Source organism: Bufo bufo, chromosome 6 (assembly GCF_905171765.1).
Source record: "Bufo bufo chromosome 6, aBufBuf1.1, whole genome shotgun sequence".
Classification (NCBI taxonomy): Eukaryota; Metazoa; Chordata; class Amphibia; order Anura; family Bufonidae; genus Bufo; species Bufo bufo.
Genome location: NC_053394.1, coordinates 166,231,970 through 166,257,153, shown reverse-complemented (window position 1 = coordinate 166,257,153; position 25,184 = coordinate 166,231,970). Strand labels below are relative to the sequence as shown.

General features: G+C 43.9%; 2 protein-coding genes across 3 annotated transcripts; one reads left to right on the top strand and one right to left on the bottom strand.

Moving 5' to 3' along the window:
• Positions 1 to 876: 876 nt before the first annotated feature.
• Positions 877 to 3,489, bottom strand: LOC121004122 (zinc finger protein 880-like). The gene is made up of 4 exons (XM_040436251.1): positions 3,403 to 3,489; positions 2,682 to 2,784; positions 2,484 to 2,596; positions 877 to 2,406 (listed from the first exon to the last, which is right to left on the bottom strand). The coding sequence occupies exons 3-4, from the start codon at positions 2,557 to 2,559 to the stop codon at positions 1,286 to 1,288; spliced, it is 1,197 nt and encodes a 398-aa protein (XP_040292185.1). The 5' UTR covers positions 2,560 to 2,596; positions 2,682 to 2,784; positions 3,403 to 3,489; the 3' UTR covers positions 877 to 1,285.
• Positions 3,490 to 6,582: 3,093 nt separating this feature from the next.
• Positions 6,583 to 23,293, top strand: LOC121004135 (zinc finger protein 616-like). Of its 2 annotated transcripts, none has more exons than XM_040436278.1 (6): positions 6,583 to 6,645; positions 7,845 to 8,150; positions 8,999 to 9,127; positions 16,593 to 16,739; positions 16,822 to 16,945; positions 21,084 to 23,293. In XM_040436278.1, exons 3-6 carry the CDS (start codon positions 9,062 to 9,064, stop codon positions 21,410 to 21,412), a joined length of 666 nt encoding a protein of 221 aa, XP_040292212.1. In that variant the 5' UTR covers positions 6,583 to 6,645; positions 7,845 to 8,150; positions 8,999 to 9,061; the 3' UTR covers positions 21,413 to 23,293. The 2 variants fall into 2 exon arrangements, with proteins under 2 accessions (XP_040292212.1, XP_040292213.1); XM_040436279.1 differs by having other exon boundaries at positions 6,618 to 6,645; positions 7,801 to 8,150.
• Positions 23,294 to 25,184: the final 1,891 nt, after the last annotated feature.

Below are 25,184 nucleotides of genomic sequence, written 5' to 3'. Positions count from 1 at the left end.
ACTAGAGAGTTCAATAGTGTGACTGTCCTTACATTGGAGCATTCATTAAAGGGGTTCCGCACTTTGGATAGATCATCTGATCGGCGGGGGTCCGACGCCCGGGACCCCGCGGATCAGCTGTTTGAGAAGGCAGAGGCGCTCCAGCAGCCTTCTCACGGTTTACTGCTGGCCCAGTGACGTCACGACTAGTATCACTGGCCTGGGCTTAGACCCGCCCAGGCCAGTTGATACAAGTCGTGACATCACTCGGCCAGCGGTAAACAGTGAGAAGGCCGCGGCGCTGCTGGAGCGCCGCTGCCTTCTCAAACAGCTGATCGGCAGGGGTCCCGGTGTCGGACCCCCCGCCGATCAGAAGCTGATGATCTAGCCAGAGGATAGAGCATCAGTTTAAACAAAGTGCAGAACCCCTTTAATCCTCACAGTTCTAAAGAATGGTACCAGACTGCCTTTTTCTACCCATAACCCACTCATTTGCCTTCCAGAGAACACCAGTATGAACACAGAGGATCTCAAGTCTGGATTATTTTTCAAGAAACTCCAAAGTCAAATTAATATAGTAGGATATCAAAAGACATGGTGGAACAGCTACTATAGCTCTGAAAATAAACCTAAACCCAGAAAATGTACAGAAACAAGAGTACAAAACAACCTAGTCCATAAACGCTTACAGCGAGCAATCTTAAAACCTTCCAGTAGATAAGGACATAGGGTATGTAGACACAGCTTGCTGACTACTTATGTGAAAGGGCTTTACTGTTAGGAACCAGCATCATATAACCACAGGAGGTGTTGTTAGTCTTGACTCTTCCTGGAAGATTACTAGAGCGCTACCAAGATGGTCTTTTAGGACTATGAAACCAAGTTGAAGCCCAACATTGCTTTATTAGAACATATCTCTCATCACAGAATTTGTACAGTGGTGACTTCTCGCCAACTATTAGATCTGTATGTAATATTCATGGGCCTGTGATTTAGATCAGGTAATTGTTCAATTATGTCTTTCGCTGTCATCCTATACAATTCTCTAGAACCTCCTGACAGCTGTGATTTGATTGTCATGTCAAACCCAAACTTTAGTTCAGGGAAAAAGGTGCCATTCATATAGGGATTTTGTGGTCCAGTAGTGTTCTGTGAGACGGTTTAAAATTCAAATTCCATTTTGACTGCTGTTCCACTTTAATTATAAAATGAGACAAATCAGTGTGAAAATTCTGAAAAAAAAAAATATATCTGTTATCCTAGAACAATTTTATTTTTGGAGGAAAAGAGATTAATGATATGTAATTTATTTCATTGGATGGTGTATAACCTCATGATTAGTGAGTGATACTTTATGCTTAGAGTGCTTTTCACATTGAATACATTCATCCAATTTTTCTCCTTGGTGACTTCTTAAATGTATTAAATGCTCCCTTACAGTAACATGTGTCCCACAGAATGAACAGGTGAAAGGCCTTCCCCCTGTGTGTGTTCTCTGATGGACCACCAGATGACTATCACAAGGGATGTGCTTACCACAGTCCAAGCACATAGATTGTTTCTCATCAGCATGACTTTCTTGATGTAAGACAAGTTGGGCTTTATCTGGCCAGAACTGACCACATTCTGAACACTTAAATGACTTCTTCCCTTTATGGTTCCTCTGATGGTTGATTAGCTGAGAAGTTCTGGAGAAAGTTCTCCCACACTCAGGACATTGAAGAGGGTTTTGCCCCATATGAAGTCTTTGATGGGAGGCAAGCTGGACATTTCTCAAGAAATATTCCCCACACTCAGGACATTGAGGAGTTTTCTTTCTAGAGTGAGCTCTTTGATATTTAGTAAGGTTTGAGATGTCACCAAATGTTGATTGTACTGGATGTTGGTATATGACTTCAATCTCATTCAGTTTACTATTTGAATTGTTTTCTAAGTTTTGACCATTAGTACACACTGATGTAGCAGTATTATCTGGAGCAGGATAGATGTTTGAAATACGTTCTCCATCACACGAGACTGGATCTTTCTGTATATTAGAGGGATACTGTTGAAGATGATCTGGGGCTGTAAAAATGGCAAGGTCTATAAAATGTCGCTCATCGTGTACATTAGTTTCCTCCTTAATATGAGAAGCTAAATATTGTCTATGATCTGTGGATGTATAGAAGTTGGGGTCTTTGGGGCTTCTTACATCAGACGAGAATGGCTCCTCCTTAATATATGAACATAGTCTGTTTTGATCTGTGGGTGCAACAGTGTCAGGACTTGTAAGGATTCCAAATTCGCATGGGGCCCATTCATCATTAATATAAGAAGACTGATATGGTGTATGGTCTGCTGGTGAATATTTGGAGTCCATGAGATTTACTTCATCACACAAAACAGTTTCTTCCTTAATATGAGGAGATGAACTTTCATTGATTAACTCTGAAAGGAAAGCACAACGTTAAAATCCCCTTTATTTTGTTTTACAAGTGTTTTCTGGTGATTAACGTGCCTCTTACCTGGTAATGTGAGGGGCTGGGTATTATCCATCATAATATCCTTGAAGAGCTCTTCTACAGAATTCCTGTCCTTCATGGAGACAGACAGTTACATCCTGACACCTAATAAGAACCTGACACACAATGATACAGTCATCATTCAAATACATTATGCTTTGTGTTACTGCATATTCTGCCAGTATTCCCAGCAGTACTCACCTTTTTTAGCCAGCAGTCCAATGATCTTATAGGTTATTTCTGGGATCTTCTGATCATAGTGGGACTGTAGGTTCTGATAAATTAGTCACACTTTCCAGATGCCCTAAATACCAAATACAAATTCATAAATAGCATTGTCAAATGAGAAAACAAATAGCACGTAGACCTTCCTCTGATCTTCGCACATTACCTTCTATGAGCATTCTTTACATCACAGTCACCAAATTCTGATGTCTCTGCACATCAATAGACAGGTCTATCCGCTAATAACAGAAGGTAGAGCAGAACTGAAGGACTATAGCAGAATAACTAAGGAGATCTAAGGAGATCTGGGAGACTAGCACAGGTGAGGAAGCACTGTGTGGTGTGAGGAGGATATGACCAAAACACTGCAGGTGAAGACTAGAGTGCATGGCCTCTTGGGAGGTCTTCGTCATGTAATATCGGGATAAATGATGTTGAAAAGTAGTATTCAGGAAAGTGGTTTCTGGTTTGTTCCTTAGGTGTGTCACAGGTTTAGGGTTCTGAGAGTTGTTAGGGTGGGGGGGGGGGGCTGGATTGTCATAGCAGCCCATACATTCTATGTCAGAACCCTGATGGAATAGTCAGGGCGATCCTACATTGCTCCTCCATAACATCTTCACCTCCTGCAGCTCCCATAATTCTAACACAGACATGACCTAATCTTACAGGAAATACTGCTTCACATTCTAATAATCACCTCCACTCCAGCTCTCCAGTTCTTCTCTCACTGCCCTCCATGCAGCAGGAAGTTTCTGTTCACATGGCAGGGTATCCTGGGAGAGGTCATGTGACATCAGGAGGTAGGTGGAGACAGGGTAGGACTACAAGAACATGGCCCCCTGTGCTTTTTCTGCATCTCACCACTAGCCAGAACTGTCCTTTGACCTTCTCCTGCACAAGTTGTCTTCCTATTGCCTCCTGCTGCCAGATGAGGGAGGATAGTACTGTGCAGTGCAGATACTGGGACTTACACCCAGGCTATAGAGCACAATGTCCAGTATATAATGTGCGGTGCAAGTACATACACAGTGGGGAAGGTTTACTAAGCCTGTAGATTACCTTCATTTAACAGGCTGTCTAGACCTGCGCCAGATTTAACACAGGGGCTTAGACTGGATGATAAATGTGATGCAGGGATAGACAATTTTATCTAAGGCTACTTTCACACTGGCGTTTTGGCTTTCCGTTTGTGAGATCCATTCAGGGCTCTCACAAGCGGTCCAAAGCGGATCAGTTTTGCCCTTAATGCATTCTGAATGGATAAGGATCCGCTCAGAATGCATCATTTTGGCTTGCAGCGTTTTGGTGTCAGTCTGACAAAACTCCGTCCCCTGGCAATGGGGACGGATCCGTTTTCACTGACACAATATGGCACAATAGAAAACGGATTCGTCCCTTATTGACTTTCAATGGTGTTCAAGACTGATCCGTTTTGGCTATGTTAGGGTACTTTCACACTAGCGTTTTTCTTTTCTGGCACTGAGTAGGGGCTCAATACCGGAAAAGAACTGACCAGTTTTATTCCCATGCATTCTGAATGGAGAGAAATCCGTTCAGGATGTCTTCAGTTCAGTCACTGAACGGCGTTTTGGACAGAGAAAATACTGCAGCATGCTGCGGTATTATCTCCGTCCAAGATTCCGGATCAGTTGCCGGATCCGGCATTAATTTACAATGAAATGTATTAGTGCCGGATCCGTCCTATATAACTGATCCGTTTCTCCGGATGACATCCGAAGAGACGGATCCGTTCATGCAATGCATTTGTAAGACTGATCTGGATCAGTCTACAAATGCTGTCCGTTTGCATGCAGATTGCTGGATCCGGCAGGCAGTTCCGTCGCCGGATCTCTTTAAAGATAATACAAACGGATCCGTTCTGAATGGATGCATGCGGTCTTATTATCTGAACAGATGCATTTGTGCAGATCCATGACAGATCCGCACCAAACACGTGTGAAAGTAGCCTAACTTTATGCCAACTTGTGGCGCAATTTTGGCACAAAATGTTGCCCCTTTCCTATAAATTCACAAATCCTTTTCTAGCAAACCACAACCCTCTTTCAGTCTAGGCGCAGATCTTTGATCATGTGTAAGGCTACTTTCACACAAGCGTTTCTGCTCGATCCGTTCATAACGGATGCATAGCCAGGACGGATCCGTTATGAACTCCATTGAAAGTCAATGGGGACGGATCCATTTTCCATTGTGTCAGAGAAAACTGATCCGTTTTGCTCCGCATCCCATGACGGAAAGAAAACCGCAGCTTGCTGCAGTTTGCTCTCCGGTACGGGAACGCAACGGAACAGAATGCTTTTTGGGGCAACGGAAGAGTTTTACCCCGGTATTGAGATCCCATGACTGATCTCAATACCGGAAAATAGAAACGCTAATAAAAGTACCCCAAGTCAAATATTAGCACAATTTATACAAAGATTTGTGTGTGCTCACATTAGTAAATGTGGGCCAGTGAGCAAAGATACTGACTCCCAGCACACAAACAAACATACTCGAGGAAATATACTGCCACCCAGCACAGATTATGAAAACTGGTACTTTGCACCGTTCATATATACAGAATATAGAAAGATACTGAGCATTATATCATGCACAACAAGAAAATAGGAAGTGGCACTGTGCACTCCATATATACAGATAAGGGCTCATTGATTTCATCGGGGCCGCAAAAGATGCGGACAGCACACCACGTGCTGTCTGAATCCGTTGTTCCGTTCCGTGGCCCTGCAAAAATTATAGAGCATGTCCTATTCTTGTTCATAATCAAGAATAGGCATTTCTATAATGAGCCGCCTGTTCCGGTCCGCAAAACATGGCGCGGTCATGTGAACGTGCCCTAAAGAAGTTATACTATGATAATCATATGGTAGGCTGCATACAAAGCAAGATAAGTAGAACTGTCCACTAATTCTATACGCAGACACACAATATACAAGGATACTGAGCATTACATCCATAATAGAAGAAGCGTGCAGAGTCCATATAAACAGAATACCATAAAATATTAAGAATTATTACAGCCACCATATAACTCCAGAAAAGTGGTACTGTGCAGTGTCCATGTACACAGAATAAGAGCAGATACTGAGAATTACACCCAGTATACAGGACAGGAGAAGTGGTACTGTGCAGAGTTCATATACAGTATACAGAATAAGGTCAGATACTGAGAATTACACCCAGTGTACAGGACAGGAGAAGTGGTACTGTGCAGTGTCCATATATACAGAATAAGATCAGATACTGAGAATTACACCCAGTATACAGGACAAGAGAAGTGGTACTGTGCAGTGTCCATGTACACAGAATAAGAGCAGATACTGAGAATTACACCCAGTATACAGGACAGGAGAAGTGGTACTGTGCAGTGTCCATATATACAGAATAAGAGCAGATACTGAGTATTACACCCAGTATACAGGACAGGAGAAGTGGTACTGTGCAGTGTCCATATATACAGAATAAGGTCAGATACTGAGAATTACACCCAGTGTACAGGACAGGAGAAGTGGTACTGTGCAGTGTCCATATATACAGAATAAGATCAGATACTGAGAATTACACCCAGTGTACAGGACAGGAGAAGTGGTACTGTGCAGTGTCCATATATACAGAATAAGGTCAGATACTGAGAATTACACCCAGGATACAGGACTATGAAAGGGGTACTGTGCCTGCATACAGGATAGTGTAATAAGCATACATCTTATTGGTTATATCTGTATTGAGGCCATTGTCCCTTCCCCTCACTTGATGTTTGACTGCAGTGAGGGGGTTAATGGCTGCGTCCGGTAGGCAGGGACAGTTGTGCAAGTACACACAGCGAGGGAGTGGCTTGGTTCAGGCTGTGTCATGTGACTGATCACATGGGCAGGAGGTGAAGGCTGCAGCTGCTGCTGTTTCAGTGGTCAGAAGTTTCCAGGTCAGATATGTCATCCCTCATATATTACAGACATGCCTCCCCCTAGTGATCCCATGATCTGGAGTGGAGACCCGTCTCTATTCCAGCACATGGGAAGAATCTATTTTCTGGTCTCATTGCCCTGGTTAAAGTGTGAGGAGATAGAGAAAGGATACCCTTCTTGCCTTAGTTGTGAGGAGCACCCCCAATCTGAAAGGAGCTGTCTAGACCAGATGACTTCTGGAGGTGTCACCATGATAGCTGTATGCAGACATTTAAGGGGTTTTCCAGAACTTAGATATTGATGGCCTATACTTAGGATAGGTCATCAATGAGATCAGTGGGGGTTTGACTCCCACCAAAGCCACCGATCAGCTATTTCCGGCTGGCACAGGACACTATGCAGTGGAACTGATTTTTAGTCGCAGAAATTTGCTGCATGTTAAGGCACCGTAAAAGGATTGGCATGTTGAAATGAAACAGCCCAATCTTTCTCTCCTCCTACATTTGCCATCAAGGAAGAGTCAGGAGGCCCCATAAACATTAGCGGGTCGGCTGGTCCTGCCACAATCAGCAGATTCAGTCTTGCGTATAGCCAGCTTTGGTCATCTGTTTAAATGTGGATGTAAGCCGTCAGGTCCTAGTGCTGGGTTGACAGTGGCCATACATTTGAGCTCATTCTTCTGTCTTCCAAGAAGAGAAGGTAATAAGCCACTGTCAGACACCTCTGGCAGGAGTAAAAGAATTAGACATTTTTGAAATCCAACCGGCCAGATCCTTCTCCTCCACATCTGCCATCATGAGTGAGGTGTATAGTCAGCTTAAAGGGGGTGTTCAGTTTCCTAAATTGATTACCTATCCTGAGGATAGGTAATCAATATCAGATTAGCAGGGGTCTGATTCCCAGCACTGCTCCCCCCCCCCCATCAGATATTTGAAGAGACCTGTGCAAGCGATGCACTCTTTGCTGTTTACCAGCCCTCCGTTGACATTGCAGCAGTAAGCAGTATAATTACAGTTCCTTCATCCCATTCCAATGGCAGAACTGTAATGACGCTGCTCACCGCTGCCATGTCGACGGCGGGCAGATAAACAGCGCTTGCACGAGCGATGTACGTCTCCGCTGGTCACCATCACCTTGGGCCCCATTTTGTAAAACTTTCTTTTTATCTCCAGCAAAATATCAAAGTGTATGGTTGATTATTTCCCCAATTATGCAGGAAAAAAAGAAGAGTTCTGAGAATATAATCCTACATGCATTTCCCACCTCTCTGGATGGAATCAAAGTCTGGTTGAGAGCCATAGAACAAACTGGACAAGGGTTTGAGAACATTGAAAATAATGGCTATGGAAACCTGGGAGAACAAGAGGTGCAAAGTCTATCAAGTTTGCTGTGAGCATCTCACAAAGGGATGTTATGTTGCAAGTGGAGAGAAGAAGACGTTTGATAAAAAGACGCTGTCTTCACTAAGAAGGAAGATGCAACTCCCCCTGGGGTACAGAGAGGAGATCCTTTAAGAGTTCAGGTATGTTTAAGGCTTAGGATCGGATTTCCCAAGTTCACAAGTTGCCTAGATCTTCAGACCAATCATAAAGCAGAGTCCTATAACGACTCCAATAAAAAAAAACAGAACTAAAACAATTTGGCCATGGTCTGCCACATGTCACCCTATTGTTCACACGGTTTTCTGTAGTTCTAAAATGGAATCTGTCACCACAAAATGCAGTGTCATCTGTGGCAGCATGTTATAGAGCAGGAGGAGCTGAGCAGATTGATATATGGGGGAGATTTATTGCAGACTTGCAATTTACTCCGGTCTATGATCTCCCCTGCACTGCCGGAAAATGCGCCTAATTTATGGCACGGTGCAGGCCTCGTCCTATATTAGGCGCATCTGCCAGCAGCCTATGCTTCCAAAATGAGCTCGGAGCTGCCGTAGATTTCCAGAAAACTGGTGTAAAAGAAAATAAATGTGACAGGGCCGACAGCCAACTCAGCTTTATGGAAAAGTGGCGAGGCCGGAGCAGAAACGCCACTTGCAAAAAAAAAAAAGAAGAAGAAGAGTCACAAACATGGTCAGAAAACTGGCATAGGGAGATAAACCCCCCCCCCCCCCCCCCCCCATCCCCATAGTTTTTTCAGATTCAGTAAAATTTGTCATTTATTCACTTAACATTCTGCTCATTCTGGATTTAGGTTTCATGTGGGCAGTCCTAATCAGTGACAAAGTATACATACAACTGTCAGTCAGTAAGTAGGACCGCCCACATGACTCCTAACCATAGAAAGAGCAGAGGTTGATACTAACGTCTACATTACTAACACTGACCGATTCATGTAATAGTATCCATATCACCTCTCTTCTGCCTCTAGACCAAAGAATTTGTGAAGAGATCCTATACAGACCCTCAAAAGTTACTAGATGCAACCAATGACATGGAAGCGTTAAACCAAGAAGTGTTAAACCTCACCCTAGAGATCATCTGCCTACTTACTGGAGAGGTGAGGTATTCAGCAGCATGTTCATTAGTGGAGGAACCGTTGTGCAGGAATAGACCTTGGCCCAGACTGGCTAGAGCTAAAGATGGTGTACAGGCTGTGCAGACCTGCACCAGATATACAGTGGCTCAGGCTGAATGATAGACAGTTTGGCTAAGGCCTCATGCACACAAACGTATTTTCATTCCGTGTCCATTATGGTTTTTTTGCGGACCATATACGAAATCATTCATTTCAATAGGTCCACAAAAAAAACGATTGTACTCTGTGTGCATTCCGTTTCCATATGTCCGTTTCGCAAAAGAATAGAACATGTCCTATTATTGTCCTCATTACGGACAAGGATAGGACTGTTCTATTAGGGGCCAGCTGTTCTGTTCCGCAAAATACGGAATGCACGCGAATGTCATCCGTATTTTTTGCGGACCGCAAAATACAGACGGTCAGCATTACCTTATAGAAGCCCCCAGTCTGTTATTAATGATGTGTTTGGTCCAGTAATTTGATGCTCCATACATGACAAAAACAATGTTTTAATCGCCATCAGCGCTATCTCGCTGGTCAGTCTGAAGTCAAGGGGGCAGCAGCCTCGTTGCTTCAAGTCAAGATAAGTACACCCCTAACAGTCCCCTCTTCTGTGTGATTGACATCCTGCAGTGCGGCCTGGAATCGCGTTAGTCTCGCGCATGCATCATACATCATAAAGACCAGACTCAAACACAGATCCCAGACCCCATAACAACTATAGACCTCAGACCCTAGAATAAATGCAGACCCCATAGTCCAGGCATGGCCAACCTGCGGCTCTCCAGCTGTTGTAAAACTACAACTCCCACCATGCCCTGCTGTAGGTAGTCTGGGCATGCTGGGTCAGTAACAACCTAAAGCAGACCCCCTAAGAGAATACGGAACCTCGGACTAAATATAAACCCTAGATCCCAAAATAAATACACACCCCATACACAATATGGAATTGCACCAGGCATACACTACAAAAGTGTTACTGTGCAGTGAGATAGAGATAGAGATAGCTCACACAGCAGCAGGTTCCCTTCCACTCCGTGTTGTAATAGTGCGTCATGGTGATGGTACAAGATCAGGAGTATTATACATCAGGCACCCAGCTGTCACTGCTGGGTTCGGAGATAACTCTGATCCAGGCAGTTTAACCCCTCTGATGCAGCAGTCATTAGCAACCACAGCAACTGAGCAGTTAAGACAGATCGGCACTCAACAAATGCAATTGTGGGTTGTCAAGTACTTGTCATGGCAACTGAAGGCCTTCTGAAGGTCCTGCCATGTCCTGTCTAGGGACACATGCTTCTTTCCAGCAGGATGTAGTAGCATGTCTGTCAGAACCAGTATGCACTGTAATACAGGAGTATTAGGGCTCATGCACACAAGTGTAGGCCGTCCGTGCCCGTATAACGGACTGCAAACAGCGGGTCTGCAATATACAGGCACCGACCATGTGACTTGAATAGGTCTGCAATCCTCAAGATACGGAGTGGAGGCATGGTTGAAAGCCCACGGAAGCACTAGAAAACACTTCTGTGAGATTTCGGTCTGTGCCTCTACACTGCAGAAAAATAGAACAAATCCTATTTTTTGTCGTGTGGATCGTCTCTTGCGGATCTTGCACCTATTCAAGTCAATGGGTCCACATGCGCAAATGGCGTGCACACAGACGGTGCCCGTGCATTGCAAACTGCTATTTGTGGTCCGTAGCCCTTACAGTGCATAGTACTGATATTGCTGTTCCACGATTATCAGATTAAAATATTTACCGTATTTATATTTAGCCCACATGGTGAATGCTGTAATTAAAAAAAACTCCCAATGCCAGAATTGCCACCCGCCCAAAAAAAAAAAAAAAAGGAGAGTATCAAAAAGTCCCAAGTAGTGTTGAGTGAACTTGTGGTTTCTGGTTATCTAAGAATTCGGTTATGGATTCCACTACCACAGAGCATACGGTAAGTTGTGGACCATGGTAGCGGAATCTATAACGGAATTATTAGATAACAGTCACAAGTTGAAACCACAAGTTTGCTCAACACTAGTTCCAAGTACACCAAAACGGTATCAAAATCTGTAGCTCACCTCAATGAGCCCTCACACAGCTCAGTTGGCAGAAAAATAAAAAAAGTTATGGCTGTCAGAATATGGCAACACATTCTTTGATTTTTTACATAGCAAAAGAGAACAGAAACCATATATATCTCGCATCTCCATAATCATACAAACCCACAGAATAAAATGGAAAGGTCATTACCATACAGTAACCACTGTAAAAACAAAACCCTGAAAACCATGTAAAATTGCATTGTTTTTTCAAACTGCCACCCCAAAACATTTTAAACGTTGTACGGACTCCATGCGAGCGATACTTCCTGGTCAAGTCTTGGGGGCACAGTGCTTGTTCCATTCACGAGAGTGGGACAAGAAGTAAGCACAATGCGCTGCTGCTGCAAATGAGTCGACACGCAGTGTGATCTTGAAAAGGAAGCAGCCTCCTCCTCAGGCCTCCTGCACACGAACGTGTGCGCCCCGCAATGCACGAACACCGACCGCGGGCAGCCGCAGTGGATCGTAGACCTATTCTCTTTAATGGGTCCGCTATCCGCCCGTTACGCAAAAAGATAGGACATGTTCTATCTTTTTGCGGAACGGAAGTACATGATGAAACCCCACGGAAGCACTCCGTAGTGCTTCTGTGGGTTTCTATTCCGTGCTTTTGTTCCGCATCTCCGGATTTACGGACGCATTGAAGTGAATGGGTCCGCATCCATTATGCGGAATGCCCACGGAACGGCGCCCGTGTTTTGCGCATCTGCAAATACGGTCCGCAAACGGCAACGGGCAGCACACATTCGTGTGCAGGAAGCCTCAGACAGATGATCAGTACTAGGCTACAGCCTGAGCGAGTCAAGCCAACAGCAAGCTGACATGTAGTCAGGTTTTATTGAGAAGTGGCCTGGCCAACACTTACTATACACATGACGTCCCTCACTACCAGCTGCAGATCTTCTCCCTGCCAGCTGATCATAGACTTCCAGCAACTACTCACACAGGCTTGTTGGGTCCCCAGGCAGAGAGCACACCATCCTCCTGGCTCTGCTAAGTAACTGCCCTCCCTGTTAATTAACTTCAGATGTGAGATTCTTTCACCTGCTTCTTCACATAGAAAAGGATCCTGGAGAAATCTACCTCTGTATATATACATACATACACCTGTGATTTCGGGACAAGACTTGTGAGATGATCATGTATATATGTACGTGATTGACGTTAAGGGGCTGTATGGAGCTCCATACACATTCACGGTGGGTGCTTTATGTATAAAACAGCTGAAACCCGCCAGCAGTAACTCGGATCCTGGTCAATTAGACCCCACAGATGCTGCGGTCACTAGTGACCGCAGAATCTGTGTGGTTAGACTGGGAGGGGGCTCCCTCTGTCCTGCAATTGGAACCCCACTTCGAAATCACAGGGCTCCAATTGATTTCTATGACAACCTGGGGACTTGTGAAGACTCCCAGCATTGTCATAGGGAGCTGCCTGAAAAGCCTTGCTCAAGTATTCTATTGCAGTCTATGGGACAAATGATTAGAAGATCGCATCACTTGTGCGCAGCGTGAAAATCGCAGCATGTTCTATATTCAGCGATTTTCACGCAGCCCTGGCTGAATGGAGCTGCGTGAAAATCGCATCCGCAAGCAAGTGCGGATGCAATGCATTTTTCACAGATGATTGCTAAGAGATGTTTGTATATATTCAGTATATATGCGTGATAAAAACTGAACGAGATCGCAGACAAAACTGAATGACTTTGTTTGCGAAATCGCAAATTTTTCACTAAACACATTTACAACGCATCCGGACACACTTGTCTGCAAGGGGCCTTAGGCCTTATTCACACATCAGTGTTTGGTCAGTGATTTCCATCAGTGATTGTGAGCCAGACCTAGGAGTAGAGGCTGCACAGAGAAAAGGTTAGAAGGAAAAGATATGCTTGTGTTCTGTGTTTAGATCTGCACCTAGTCTTGGCTCACAATTAGTGTTGAGCGAACTTCTGTTTTAAGTTCGGCGTCTAAAGTTCGGCTTCCGGTTAGCGGAGAATCCCGATATGGATTCCGAATTCCGTTGTGGTCCGTGGTAGCGGAATCAATAATGGGCGATTATTGATTCCGCTACCACGGACCACAACGGAATTCGGAATCCATATCGGGATTCTCCGCTAACCGGAAGCCGAACTTTAGACGCAGAACTTAAAACAGAAGTTCGCTCAACACTATTCACAATCACTGATGCAAATAACTGACCGAACACTGGGGCACATTTATCAAGCTCATTTTTAGGCATAAAATTAAACTGGCGTGTTTGCTTTGTCTATCTTTCTTTTGCTGAGTATTTATAAAAAGTTTCACAGCACTTCATGAATTACACTAGGCGTATTGCTTAGTCTGACCTCTGGTGGTTCTTTTTCAGTATGACAGGAGGGAAACACCACGTTCCGTTCCGCACCGCAGCTCCGGATTGCGGACTGATTCAAGTGAATGGGTCCGCATCCGTGATGCGGGGAGTACACGGCCGGTGCCCGCATATTGCGGACCCACTGTGCATGAGGACTAAAAAGTAGTACTTTCATGGAGACGTGCACCTATTTTCAGCTCACTTGCCCAACATTTTCATGCGCATACTAATTAGACCAGTCTTAGTGAATATGAACCTGTCATACTGATAAAGAACCACCAGAGGTCAGACTAATAGCAATGCGCCGAGTCTAATTCATGAAGTGCTGTGAGACTTTTAACAAATAGGAGGCAAAAGAAAGACAAAGCAAATATGCCAGTCTAATTTTACGCCTAAAACAGGCATGCTTGATAAATGTGTCCCACTGGGTCTGCAAAAAATGTGGATGCACACGGCTGGTATCCTTATTTTGTGGCTTCGCAGTTTCCGTAATGCAAAATACATACGGTCGTGTGCATGAGGCCTAAGGTTGTCAGGCCATGAAGGACCTGCTTGCGGCCCAATCCCTCCTTTTTAGGCCTCATGCACATATTGCTGCCTGAAAACAGCTGTTCTGCAATATGCGGGCACAGGCCGTGCGCTCACCCTACCACTTGAATGGGTCCGCAATCTGGAAGGTGCGATGTGGAACGGAGGCATGGAACCCCACGGAAGCACTCTCCATGCCTTTGCACAGCAAAAAATAGAACACGTTCTATTTTTCTCCAATACGGATGGATCACGGACCTATTCAACTTGAACAGCTGTTTTCAGGCAGCAATATGTGCATGAGGCCTAAAAAGGAGGGATTGGGCCGCAAGCAGGTCCTTCATGGCCTGACAACCTTAGGCCTCATGCACACGACCGTATGTATTTTGCATATATAGGATACCAGCCGTGTGCATCCACATTTTTTGCAGACCCAGTGGGACACATTTATCAAGCATGCCTGTTTTAGGCGTAAAATTAGACTGGCATATTTGCTTTGTCTTTCTTTTGCCTCCTATTTGGGACCCGCACCTATCAGACAATAGGGGCATATCCTAGCGATATGCCCCCATTGTCTAAGATGGGAATACCCCTTTAACCAACTGATTTTGCACCTGTTTAGGAGACATTTGTGCCTTGTGCGTCTAATTCTTTTTTTAGGCTAATTTTTTATTTGTCTTTGTATTTTGCTTTATTTATATTTATTAGGCGCATAAACAGTCTTATTTCGAGTCCTGACCTGACTTATTTTTTTCTGTCTGTGTTGAAGGGGAACTTGTGCAATTTTTTGCATTGAAAGAGATAAAGTTATGACTTTTTTCTGGTTATTTGTACAATTTTTTCATGCGCCAGTGGAGTACCTAGGGTGTTTGGCACCCAGAGCGGGTCCTTTCTTTGGCACCCCCCCCCCCAATACTTAAAAAAAAATTGGACCCCCTCACAGTAGTATTGTCCTTATTGTACAACCTTCACAGTAGTTCTGTACAGATGTGTGCCCCCTCACATTGGTATGCCCACATTGTGCCCTCTCTGTGCCCCTTTCACAGTTGTAATGACCTCTTTGTGCCCCCTTCATAGTAATAATCCCCATTGTGCCCCCTTTATAGTAATAGTGCCCACTGTGCCCCTTCATAGTAATAATGCCCATTGTGCCCCCTTAATAGTAGTAATACTCACTGTGCTAGTAATGCCCTCTGTGCCCCCTTCATAGTAGAAATCTCCATTGTGCCCCCTTCACAGTAATAATGCCCACTCTGCCTCCTTCACAGTAATAATGCCCTCTGTGCTCCATTCATTGTAGTAATGCCCTCTGTGCCCCCTCCATAGTAGTAATGCCCTCTGTGCCCCCTCCATAGTAATAATGTCCTCTGTGCCCCCTCCATAGTGATAAAGCCTCCTGTGCCCCCTCTGTATTAAAAAAACAAAAACAAAAAAAAACCCACAGTAACTACTCACCTTGTCCCGCTCCTGAAGCTCACAGTTCTATCTTCCCTGCAGGCACAGATCTCTCTGCAGCACTGTGTGGGCGGGGCTTATGCAGATTTCCAGGCTGTAGGCTCCGTCCACACACGATCTGTGCCTGCAGGCTGAATGGTGGAGCAGGGAGAAGTCTTCCTGCTGCACCATTCTGTGCGCCGCCGGCCTGAAAGAGGGGAGAAGCTCTAGGAGCTGAGCGGTGAGTGACAGGACCCAGCTCCCTGCGCTCCAGCAATGAGCACTTCTATCTGTATTGATGGAAGTGCTTATTGCTTCTGGCACCCCCCTCAGAGCTGGCACCCATGGCGGACCGCCCCCCCGCGCCCCCCTCTTAGTACGCCACTGTCATGCGCCAACCAATGAGACAAGTCTTAGTGAATATGAACCTGTCTTACAAGAAAACAACCACTAGAGGTCAGACTTAAACCAAATACAATTAAGCTGATTTATTAAGCGATCATAAATTTGAGGCAATTTAAATACAGGCATTTCAAATATGTCTTTTTTACTCCTGAAAAAAAGGCGAGCTTAATAAATGTACCCCAAAGTGTTAAAAATTGACATCACCCACCTTTCCCAATTTATAAACAATAAATATAAACGATTAAAAATAAACATAATTGCTATCTCCGCATCCGAAAATGCCCAAACTGCTAAAATATAGCAATATTTAGTGGGCGCAGTAACACAAGAAAATAAAAATAGACAATTTGCAGTTTTTTGGTCATGTTGCCCCCCAAACTATTGAATAAAAAGTGGTCAAAAAGTTTACATCCTGGGGGCCAAGCAGAGAAGCTGAGGCCAGGAACACAAGGAGTCAGCATCGGGAGGCATGCTTCCCTTCACAGGTCTGTCAAGTGGAGGGGGTTTGCCAATATCCCCCCCCCCCCCCCCTCCCCTCTCCAGGTGCACAAACCCTTTAAGTATGCTCATTTTTTCTTTAAGAGTTATCCCACAGTAATATGTATGAACATGTCTCTCTCTAATTTAGGATTATAGTATTGTGAAGAAGACCTCTAATCAGTATCTTAAACTGAGCCCTACCAAGGAGCCTTTTTCTCATTTGCTGATACTGGAGAAAAAACGTAAGAAGATCCTAGAACTGACCAACAAGATCATTGAGCTGCTGACTGGAGAGGTGAGCGCCGCTGGGAATGCTGGAAAATTATATAATAACTGATAATATATCTTAATGATGACTGTATCACTGTGTGTGTCAGGTTCCTGTAAGGTGTCAGGATGTCACTGTCCATTTCTCCATGGAGGAGTGGGAGTATATAGAAGGACACAAGGATCTATATAAGGATGTCATGATGGAGGACCAGCAGAATCTCATATCTCTGGGTAAGAAGTTGCTTTTATCACTATAGTTTCCAGAAAATAACGTATATCAGCCATTAATTAGCCTTAGGGCTTTCATACATGTGCGTCACAGACCTCTTCAAAAAGACCGGACAGAAAAGTCCTGCATGCAGGAGCAGAGCTTTTTTGTCCGGTATAAAAACTTGATCCCAACTGAATGGACTCCATTGCAGTCCACAGAGTTTGTGCAGCTTTGTTCGGGTCAGTTCTGTTATTTTCGTTGTTCTGCTTTTCTAAGGATACCTGTGCATGGATGCAGGTTGACAAACAGAAATTCCACACAGATTTTCATGCAGATTTCTGTGCGTTTCTGCACCAGAATTCGCATGTATTACTTGCGTGTTTGGTTTTGCATCAAAAAATCTGCACAAACAATTGTGATGCAGCAGATTTCTAAATCAGCACGCAGGTCAATTTCTACAACGAAAGGAAAAGCAAAGTGTACATGAGATTTGTTAAATCTCACTGCATTTCTTTTTCACACTGCATTTTTTTTCACACGAGAATGGGCGCAGAAAAAAATATGCTTAATCCGCAACGTGTGCAGGTACCCTAAGGCCCCCTTCACACGGGCCTCGCGGGTGAGGGCCGGATGCGTTAAGGGTGCATTGCATAAAAACTGTGCGAGTAGGCACGCAATTGCAGTCAGTTTTGTCTGCGATTGCATTACGATGTTCAGTTTTTAGAGCGCGAGTGCAATGTGTTTTGCACACGCGTGAGAAAAAAACTGAATGTAGTACCCAGACCCGAACCCGGACTTCTTCACTGAAGTTTGGGTTTGGGTTAAGTGTAGGGCTGCAGCTAACGATTATTTGAATAATCGATTAGTTGTCGATAATTTAATCGATTAATCGGGAAAAAACACCGAAATTACAAAACAAAGAGGTTTATATGAGTTTACTTGAAAAATTATGTTCAAAGGCCATATTAAAACAAATTGTGGATGGCACTGTTATGGGGGATCTGTGGATGACACTATTATGGGGGATCTGTGGATGACACTATTATGGGGGATCTGTGGATGGCGCTGTTATGGGGGGATCTGTGGATGGCACTGTTATGGAGGGGATATGGGGTTATGGGAGGGGGATCTGTGCACTGTTATGGGGAGGGGGGAATCTGTGGATGGCACTGTTATGGGTAGGGGGATCTGTGCACTATTATGGGGATGGGGGATCTGTGGATGACACTATATAGCATCTTATGCTATATGTGTCATCCACAGATCCCCTTCCCCATAACAGTGCCATACACAGATCCCCTTCCCCATAACAGTGCCATACACAGATCCCCCTCCCCATAACAGTGCCATACACAGATCCCCCTCCCCATAGCAGTGCCATACACAGAGCCCCCTCCCCATAACAGCCCCCTCCCCATATCGATAAAGTTGATTAATCGTTGCAGCCCTAGTTTGGTGTTCTGTAGATTTTATTATTTTCCATTATAACATGGTTATAATGGAAAATAATAGCATTCTTTAATACAGAATGCAAAGTGAAATGTCAATTAAGGGTTAAAAAATAATAAAAACATTACTGACCTCATCCACTTGATCGCGCAGTCAGGATCCTCTTCTTTGTTCTTCTTAAAGGACCTGCAAAAGGACCTTCGCTGATGTCATCGCGCTCACCATGTGGTGAGCGCGGTGATGTCAGCGCAGGTCATGCTGAATGAAGATAGAAGGACCTTCTATCTTCATTCAGCAGGACCTGCGCTGATGTCACTGCGCTCACCACATGTTGAGCGCAATGACGTCGTGAAGGTCCTTTTGCAGGTCCTTTAAGAAGAACAAAGAAGAGGATCCCGGGCTGCGCGATCAAGTGGATGAGGTCAGTAATGTTTTTATTATTTTTTAACCCTTAATTGACATTTCACTTTGCATTCTGTATTAAAGAATGCTATTATTTTCCATTATAACCATGTTATAATGGAAAATAATAAAGTAAATGGGGACCCGGTCGCTCATCCCTCGTCTCCTTAGCAACCATGCGTGAAAATCGCATCGCATCCGCACTTGCTCGCAGATGCTATGCGATTTTCACGCAGCTCCATTCATCTCTATGGGGCCTGCATTGCGTGAAAAACGCAGAATATAGAACATGCTGCGATTTTCACGCAATGCACAAGTGATGCGTGAAAAACATCGCTCATGTACACAGCCCCATTGAAATGAATGGGTCAGGATTCAGTGCGGGTGCAATGCGTTCACCTCACGCATTGCACCCGCGCGGAAAACTCGCCCGTGTGAAAGGGGCCTAATAGAGCAAAACAATAGAAAAATTCAGCAGTGGTGTGAACTCACCCTTAGGCCTCTTGCACACGAACGTTGTGCATCCGTTACATGCATTGGACGGGTAACGTCCGTGTGGTGGCTGGGACGGATTGAGACCCATTCAACTTCAAGTTCTATTTTTTTGCGGTGCGGACGCACGGACAGAAACACCACAGAAGCACTCTGTAGTGCTTTCGTGGGGTTCCGATCCGCGCTTTGATTCCGCATCTCCTTGATTAAAGACCCATTCAAGTGAATGGGTCCGCATCTGTGACCCTCCGTATGCGGGCCGCAATACGGCCACGGTCACACAACGTTCATGTGGAAGAGGCCTTAGTCTTTTTAGATCACATACACAAATCATAGCTAAAGACTCACTGGTAGAGGAAGAGGAGCAAATAAGGTCTTTAACTGGCTGGAGGCAATATGGGGGACATTTACGAAGACCTCCATTTTAGACGCAGGTTTTAATATCCCCTATAGCTGGCGATGGATCCGCCAGAGTTATATAGAGGCATCGGCCTCTACATAACTTCGGTGGATCCACCTCCGCTTCTAAATATAAGACAGCTTCCGAACTGTCTTACATTTAGACCATTTTCTACACCTAAAACAGCCCACTCCAAGCCCACTTTTTTAGACCTGGCATCAGCGGGGAAAAGTCTCAGATTATGGCGCAAAGGACATTTGTGCCTAATTCTGTGGTGCCAGAAATACGCCTAATATAGGCGTATTTCTGGTTAGTAAATGACCCCATATATGTTTTACATATACTTGGTACCAGTCTATTTATTTATTTTATGCACTTATATAGCGCTACTATATTCCGCAGCGCTTTACAGACATTAGCATCCAACTGTCCCCAATGGGGCTCACAATCTAAGGTCCCTATCAGTATGTCTTTGGTGTGTGGGAGGAAACCAGAGTTGTTGCCCTTGGTCGGATTCGAACCTAGGACCCCAGCGCTGCTAGGCTATAGAATTATGTCCCAGACAGTGGGTATTGGTTGTATTTTTATGCCAGCCCAAGCATTTTGATAGATAGACAGAATAAGGGATCGCTCTCTCTCAGGGGGTCGCAATCACAGACTTCTCCTCTGACGGGGTTCAAGTCCAAAAGGTGCTTTATTTTGGCACTTCAGCACCATCACACACATAAACATTGAAAATAAACACCTGCCCGTCTGGGCTCTACCTAATACACGTGTTGTCTCTACCTCACCTATAGAGCGCCGTTCACACACGGGATTAGATCCGACTTCCTCAACCATATACGGTCCAGCACCCTTGGGGGGAGATGGTCCAGAAGTCCTCCCGACTCTGACGGTGCGATCCTCTTTCAAACTTCAGGCTTTACAAAGCCTTGTATCCCGTCAGCCCTCCTGGCTAAGACCGCACAGAGCCCCTCAGGCTTCCTCAGCCTTTCTCTCATACACAGAGGGTTGTTTTATCCCTCCTTGATTGCAGCAGCAGCCCTCACCTGCGATCACCTCCGGCAAAAGACATGTAGTGGAAGGGTGTGGACTGGCAGATCCCATTACCAAACCTAGTCCACACGAAATCCAGCCCAGAACAACATCTAGACAAAACTACACTTTGCTGAAACCACTACAGCTTTCTGGATTTCAGTTATCTCACCCAGCTGAGGTATCTGGGTGGGATATACACACCTCCCAGCACTTAAACTGTACACATCATGACAATAGATAGATAGACTACCTCTTTAAAGCCTTAGATTGGTGACAAAACAACATTGTTATAAACACATATAAACTTATATACAAAATATATCAGTTTCTAACATAATTTTCTAAACATAATATTGTATTAAAATGTCTATTTACAGGTGGCCTTCCAAAGAAAACACTACCACATACTTGGGAATCTTCTAATCTAAGTTCTGATTATGAGAACATAGATTTTTCCAGCCAATTAAAACACTTTGATGGGAGACAATTCAGAAGTGAGCTTCATAAATCAGGAAGAAATATGTCCAAGACGTCCTGTGATGATAAAAGTGTCAGAGGAGCCACAGATCAAGCACAACACCCATTTTTACATATTGAGGAGGGACATGTGTCATGCGAAGGTGTCACAGAGTATGAATACACAACGGTCCTTGTAAAGGACTCATGTTTAAATAACGCCAGTGGTAATGGACAGCGCCTACAGTAGTACATCCCACAGACTCTGTGCAACAATATCCACATACTCATATAAAGGAGGAACCAGTATCATGGGATAGAGGAAATGATGCAGATAACGGCTATATGCTATAGATCACACATACTATATGACTGCTCAGATTAAGAAGGAACCATTTTCATGTGATGAGGAAAACCTCATAGACAACATTAATGCACTTACAGATGATACACAACAGTGTCTAACTACATCTATTAAAGAGGAACCTGTCTTGTACAGTGGAGTAAACCCAGCATTGACACACCCAATGACCATACACAACATAATCCATCTACTCATATTAAGGAAGAATCAGGCTCATGTGAAGGAAGAAACATTACAGAGCCTTATCTACCTTCATGTCCTCTTGCTAGGAAGGAACCAGTTTCATGGGACGGAGAAAACCTCACAGGCCCAAATTTGTATGCTCCACCAAGCCATAGACAACAATATGCATCTACTAAGGAGGAACCAGTCTTATTTGAAGACACAGAGATGGAGTACAACACAATTTCTTTGAGGAGGATAAAAAGGATGTCACTGACAACACCTACAGTTATGCACCCAGAAGTCCTGAAACCACAATGAAACATTTACCATTTATAGGTCATACTGGTGAAAAACCAGACCACTCATCATTATTGAGGCGTGTAGTAATGACTCACTTACTTGAGAAGGCTCAAAAGAAACAAAGTAACACTATCAACACACACGTAAATTCTCAGAGTCAGGTGTGTGTTACAAGCACATCAACTATTAAAGATGAAGTTAAGACCAGAGTGGAACATTTGTCTTTCAAAAGTGGCCCTGGTTCAACTCAGAGAATTTATGTAAAAAAGAGACCAACTAAAAAAGCTGAAGCAGGAAAAACATTTGGTGACATTTCCAATCTTACAAAATACTTACGAAGCAAACTCTAGGAAGAAAACTCTCCAGTGTTCACAATGTGGGCAATATTTTCTGAGAAAGTCTCGACTTGAAGATCATGTAAGAATCCATGAAGGTCAAAATATGTTTGAATGTGTAGACTGCAGGAAATATTTTTTGAACAACGATCAACTTGTCGAACATCAGAAGATGCACACCGGAGGAATTTGAATGTTTAGTTTGTAGGAAAAATTTTGATAAAGAGTCAAGTCTTCTAAAACATCAAAAGGTTCATGAAGAAGCAAAACCATTTCAGTGTCCTGAATGCAACAAATGTTTCAGTATTATACTATGAGCTCTATATACATAAGAAGACTCACATAGAAGACAAAAAATATCACTGTTCCAAATGTAGGCAAATCCTACAACTCAAAAGTCCAATCTTGATGTACATATGAGGACTCACACAGGAGAATGGCCCTATGGATGTACTGAATGCAGGAGGCGTTTTATGGAGAGAAAGAAGTTTCTGACACATCCAAAAGCTCCATGCGGGGTTTGAATCCACATGAATGTGGAAAAGGTTTGCTGAGAGGTCAAACATAATTATTCATAAAAGGAGCCATGGACACAAACCAGCTGCATGTCTCCAGTGCGGCAAACTTTTTCAACTCGTTCATCATTAATCCGACATATCATAACTCATTCAAGCTGAGACAGTGCAGCTTCTTGGATCTTGAGGAATGTCAACAAACTGACTTTGAAGAGGGCAATAAAATGAATGATGGAGCCAAGAGTCCATCTGCAGGAAAAACAAGCTAGGACAAAAAAATTCGTACATATTTGTATGTTTGAAACAGCACTCCTGAGCAGTAATTGCTGTCTAATGTCTTTAAAGGGTTCTCCAGGAATTAAAAAAATGAAAAATTTAAATATTATTTTGTCAATAAATATATTCACAAATACCTTTCATTACTTAGAATGGTTTGTTTTGTCTGGGGAGCAATCATTAGGGAAATAAAATGGCCGCCACACAAAACCTGTCCTAATCACACAGCAGGACAAGTTACTTCACAACACTGAGGAAAAGAGCTGCCTCATCCTCCTCGCTGCTCTGTTTGCCAGGAATTATGATCCTGAATACAGGTGAATCTCTGTAGGAATGGAGAAGATGAGGAGACATGAGAGGAGGGTGAGGTGTGTATAATGAGCAGCAGCTCTTGTATGCAGCCTCCATTACCACAGCAACACATTACCACAGTCTGTCTGGTCAGTCCTCTCTGTATTTCATGTCTCCTCATGAACTAATTCCCCCAGAGATTCAGCTAAAGTTCTTATCATCTGTATTCAGGATCATAATCCCTGACAAGCAGAGAGGAGGATGAGGCAGCTCTTTAGCGCAGTATTGTAAAGTAACTTGTCCTTATGTGTGATCAAGACAGGTTTTGTGTGAACTAATGGGACCACGGCCATTCTGTTTCCCCTGATGATTGCTCCCCAGACAAAACGAGCCATTATAAATGATGAAAGGTATTTGAGAATATACTTATAATAAAGTAATATTTAAGTATTTCATTTTTTTAATCCTGGATAACCCCTTTAAACAGCATTGATAATATAAAGTTGGTAATAAAAATAAATAAACTTTGTAGTTTTTTATTTTGCTCTCCTTTAGGCTAGAGCTACTGCACACCAGGGGCGGATTGGGAACTGTAGCCTGGAAAAAAACAAAAGTGGCCCCAATGTTGTAGGTAGGTCCAAATCTACAGAAGGCGGTGCTCAGAATACATCCCATAGAACCAAATACCCAGTGTGGCACAAAATACCTCTCCAGAAGCTGTCCCTCTGTGGTGGCCATCAATAGCTGCTACATTCTGCCCTCCTCCTCCAATTGTCTCTAATATGGATATGAATTAATTCTCAGGCGTTTGTTTACTAAATAAACAAAAAGAGGGCGCACCATAGGGTGAAAACGTATGCGGAAAGGTAAAATAAACTCCAAATTGGAGGCTCACCTTAAATGGTTGTGCAAGTAATAGGCACAACACTACTGTCGGCGTGTAGGGAATAAAATCATCCCAAGAGAGATGTTAGTATGCAGCCACGGATGCAGGTCTCCTCGGACTGAGCGTGACTGGGCCTCACAGAGAATTAGTACATGATGAAAGGAAGAAACTTCCCCTCGGCCGCAAAGAACCAACTAGGTGCAGATGAATAATCTTAAAAATGTTTATTGCAGACACACTACGCGTTTCGGGGACCACTTCCCGGCGGCTTATTGACAGGGCTTCGTGCAGCCTAGCGATCACGTGGCGTTGTTTCTCCTGAGCGCCGGGTTCTCTGCTGTGCCGGCCCATGAGCATCATGTTGCTAGGAAGCCGGATGCATCCCTTGATCACGCTGCGGTCACATAACCGGGTTTGCGGTCATGTGGCCCGGGCGAGGTAGGCCGCTCAAGTACCTTTCAATAGCAGTACCCCTGTTTATAATAACATTAAATATATTTCATGACTCAAAGACCCCCTGTGGCAATGTGTATCTGCCTTTGTTTAATAGTTTTTCTAACTGTCTCTAGTTTGTTTTTTGGAAACCGTCCACCTCCCCTTTGACCCTGATTGTTTGTATATGGTTTTATTTTTATATATATATATATATATATATATATATATAGCTTGTTTGGTAAATCTTTTATGCAACACTATTCACCTGAAGAAGGGGAAGTGGTCCCTGAAATGCGAAGTGATTCAGCAATAAACATTTTGAAGATTATTCATCTGCACCTGGTTGGTTCTTTGCGCCGAGGGATGTTTCTTCATTTCATTGATATGGAGCAGGCTACTTGGGAGGTGAGATGTGGGCCACAACACCAGTCCAGCCCTACCTTCAGCATGCTGCC

What these genes read in the sequence shown, in the direction of transcription:
- LOC121004122 (XM_040436251.1), bottom strand. Translation starts at nt 2,559, where the DNA reads ATGAAGGACAGGAATTCTGTAGAAGAGCTCTTCAAGGATATTATGATG. An exon ending in CCAGCCCCTCACATTACCAG is followed by an intron (nt 2,407 to 2,483) that starts GTAAGAGGCACG and finishes CTTTCCTTTCAG; the next exon opens with AGTTAATCAATGAAAGTTCA.
- LOC121004135 (XM_040436278.1), top strand. Translation starts at nt 9,062, where the DNA reads ATGGAAGCGTTAAACCAAGAAGTGTTAAACCTCACCCTAGAGATCATC. An exon ending in TCTGCCTACTTACTGGAGAG is followed by an intron (nt 9,128 to 16,592) that starts GTGAGGTATTCA and finishes TCTCTAATTTAG; the next exon opens with GATTATAGTATTGTGAAGAA. An exon ending in TTGAGCTGCTGACTGGAGAG is followed by an intron (nt 16,740 to 16,821) that starts GTGAGCGCCGCT and finishes TGTGTGTGTCAG; the next exon opens with GTTCCTGTAAGGTGTCAGGA.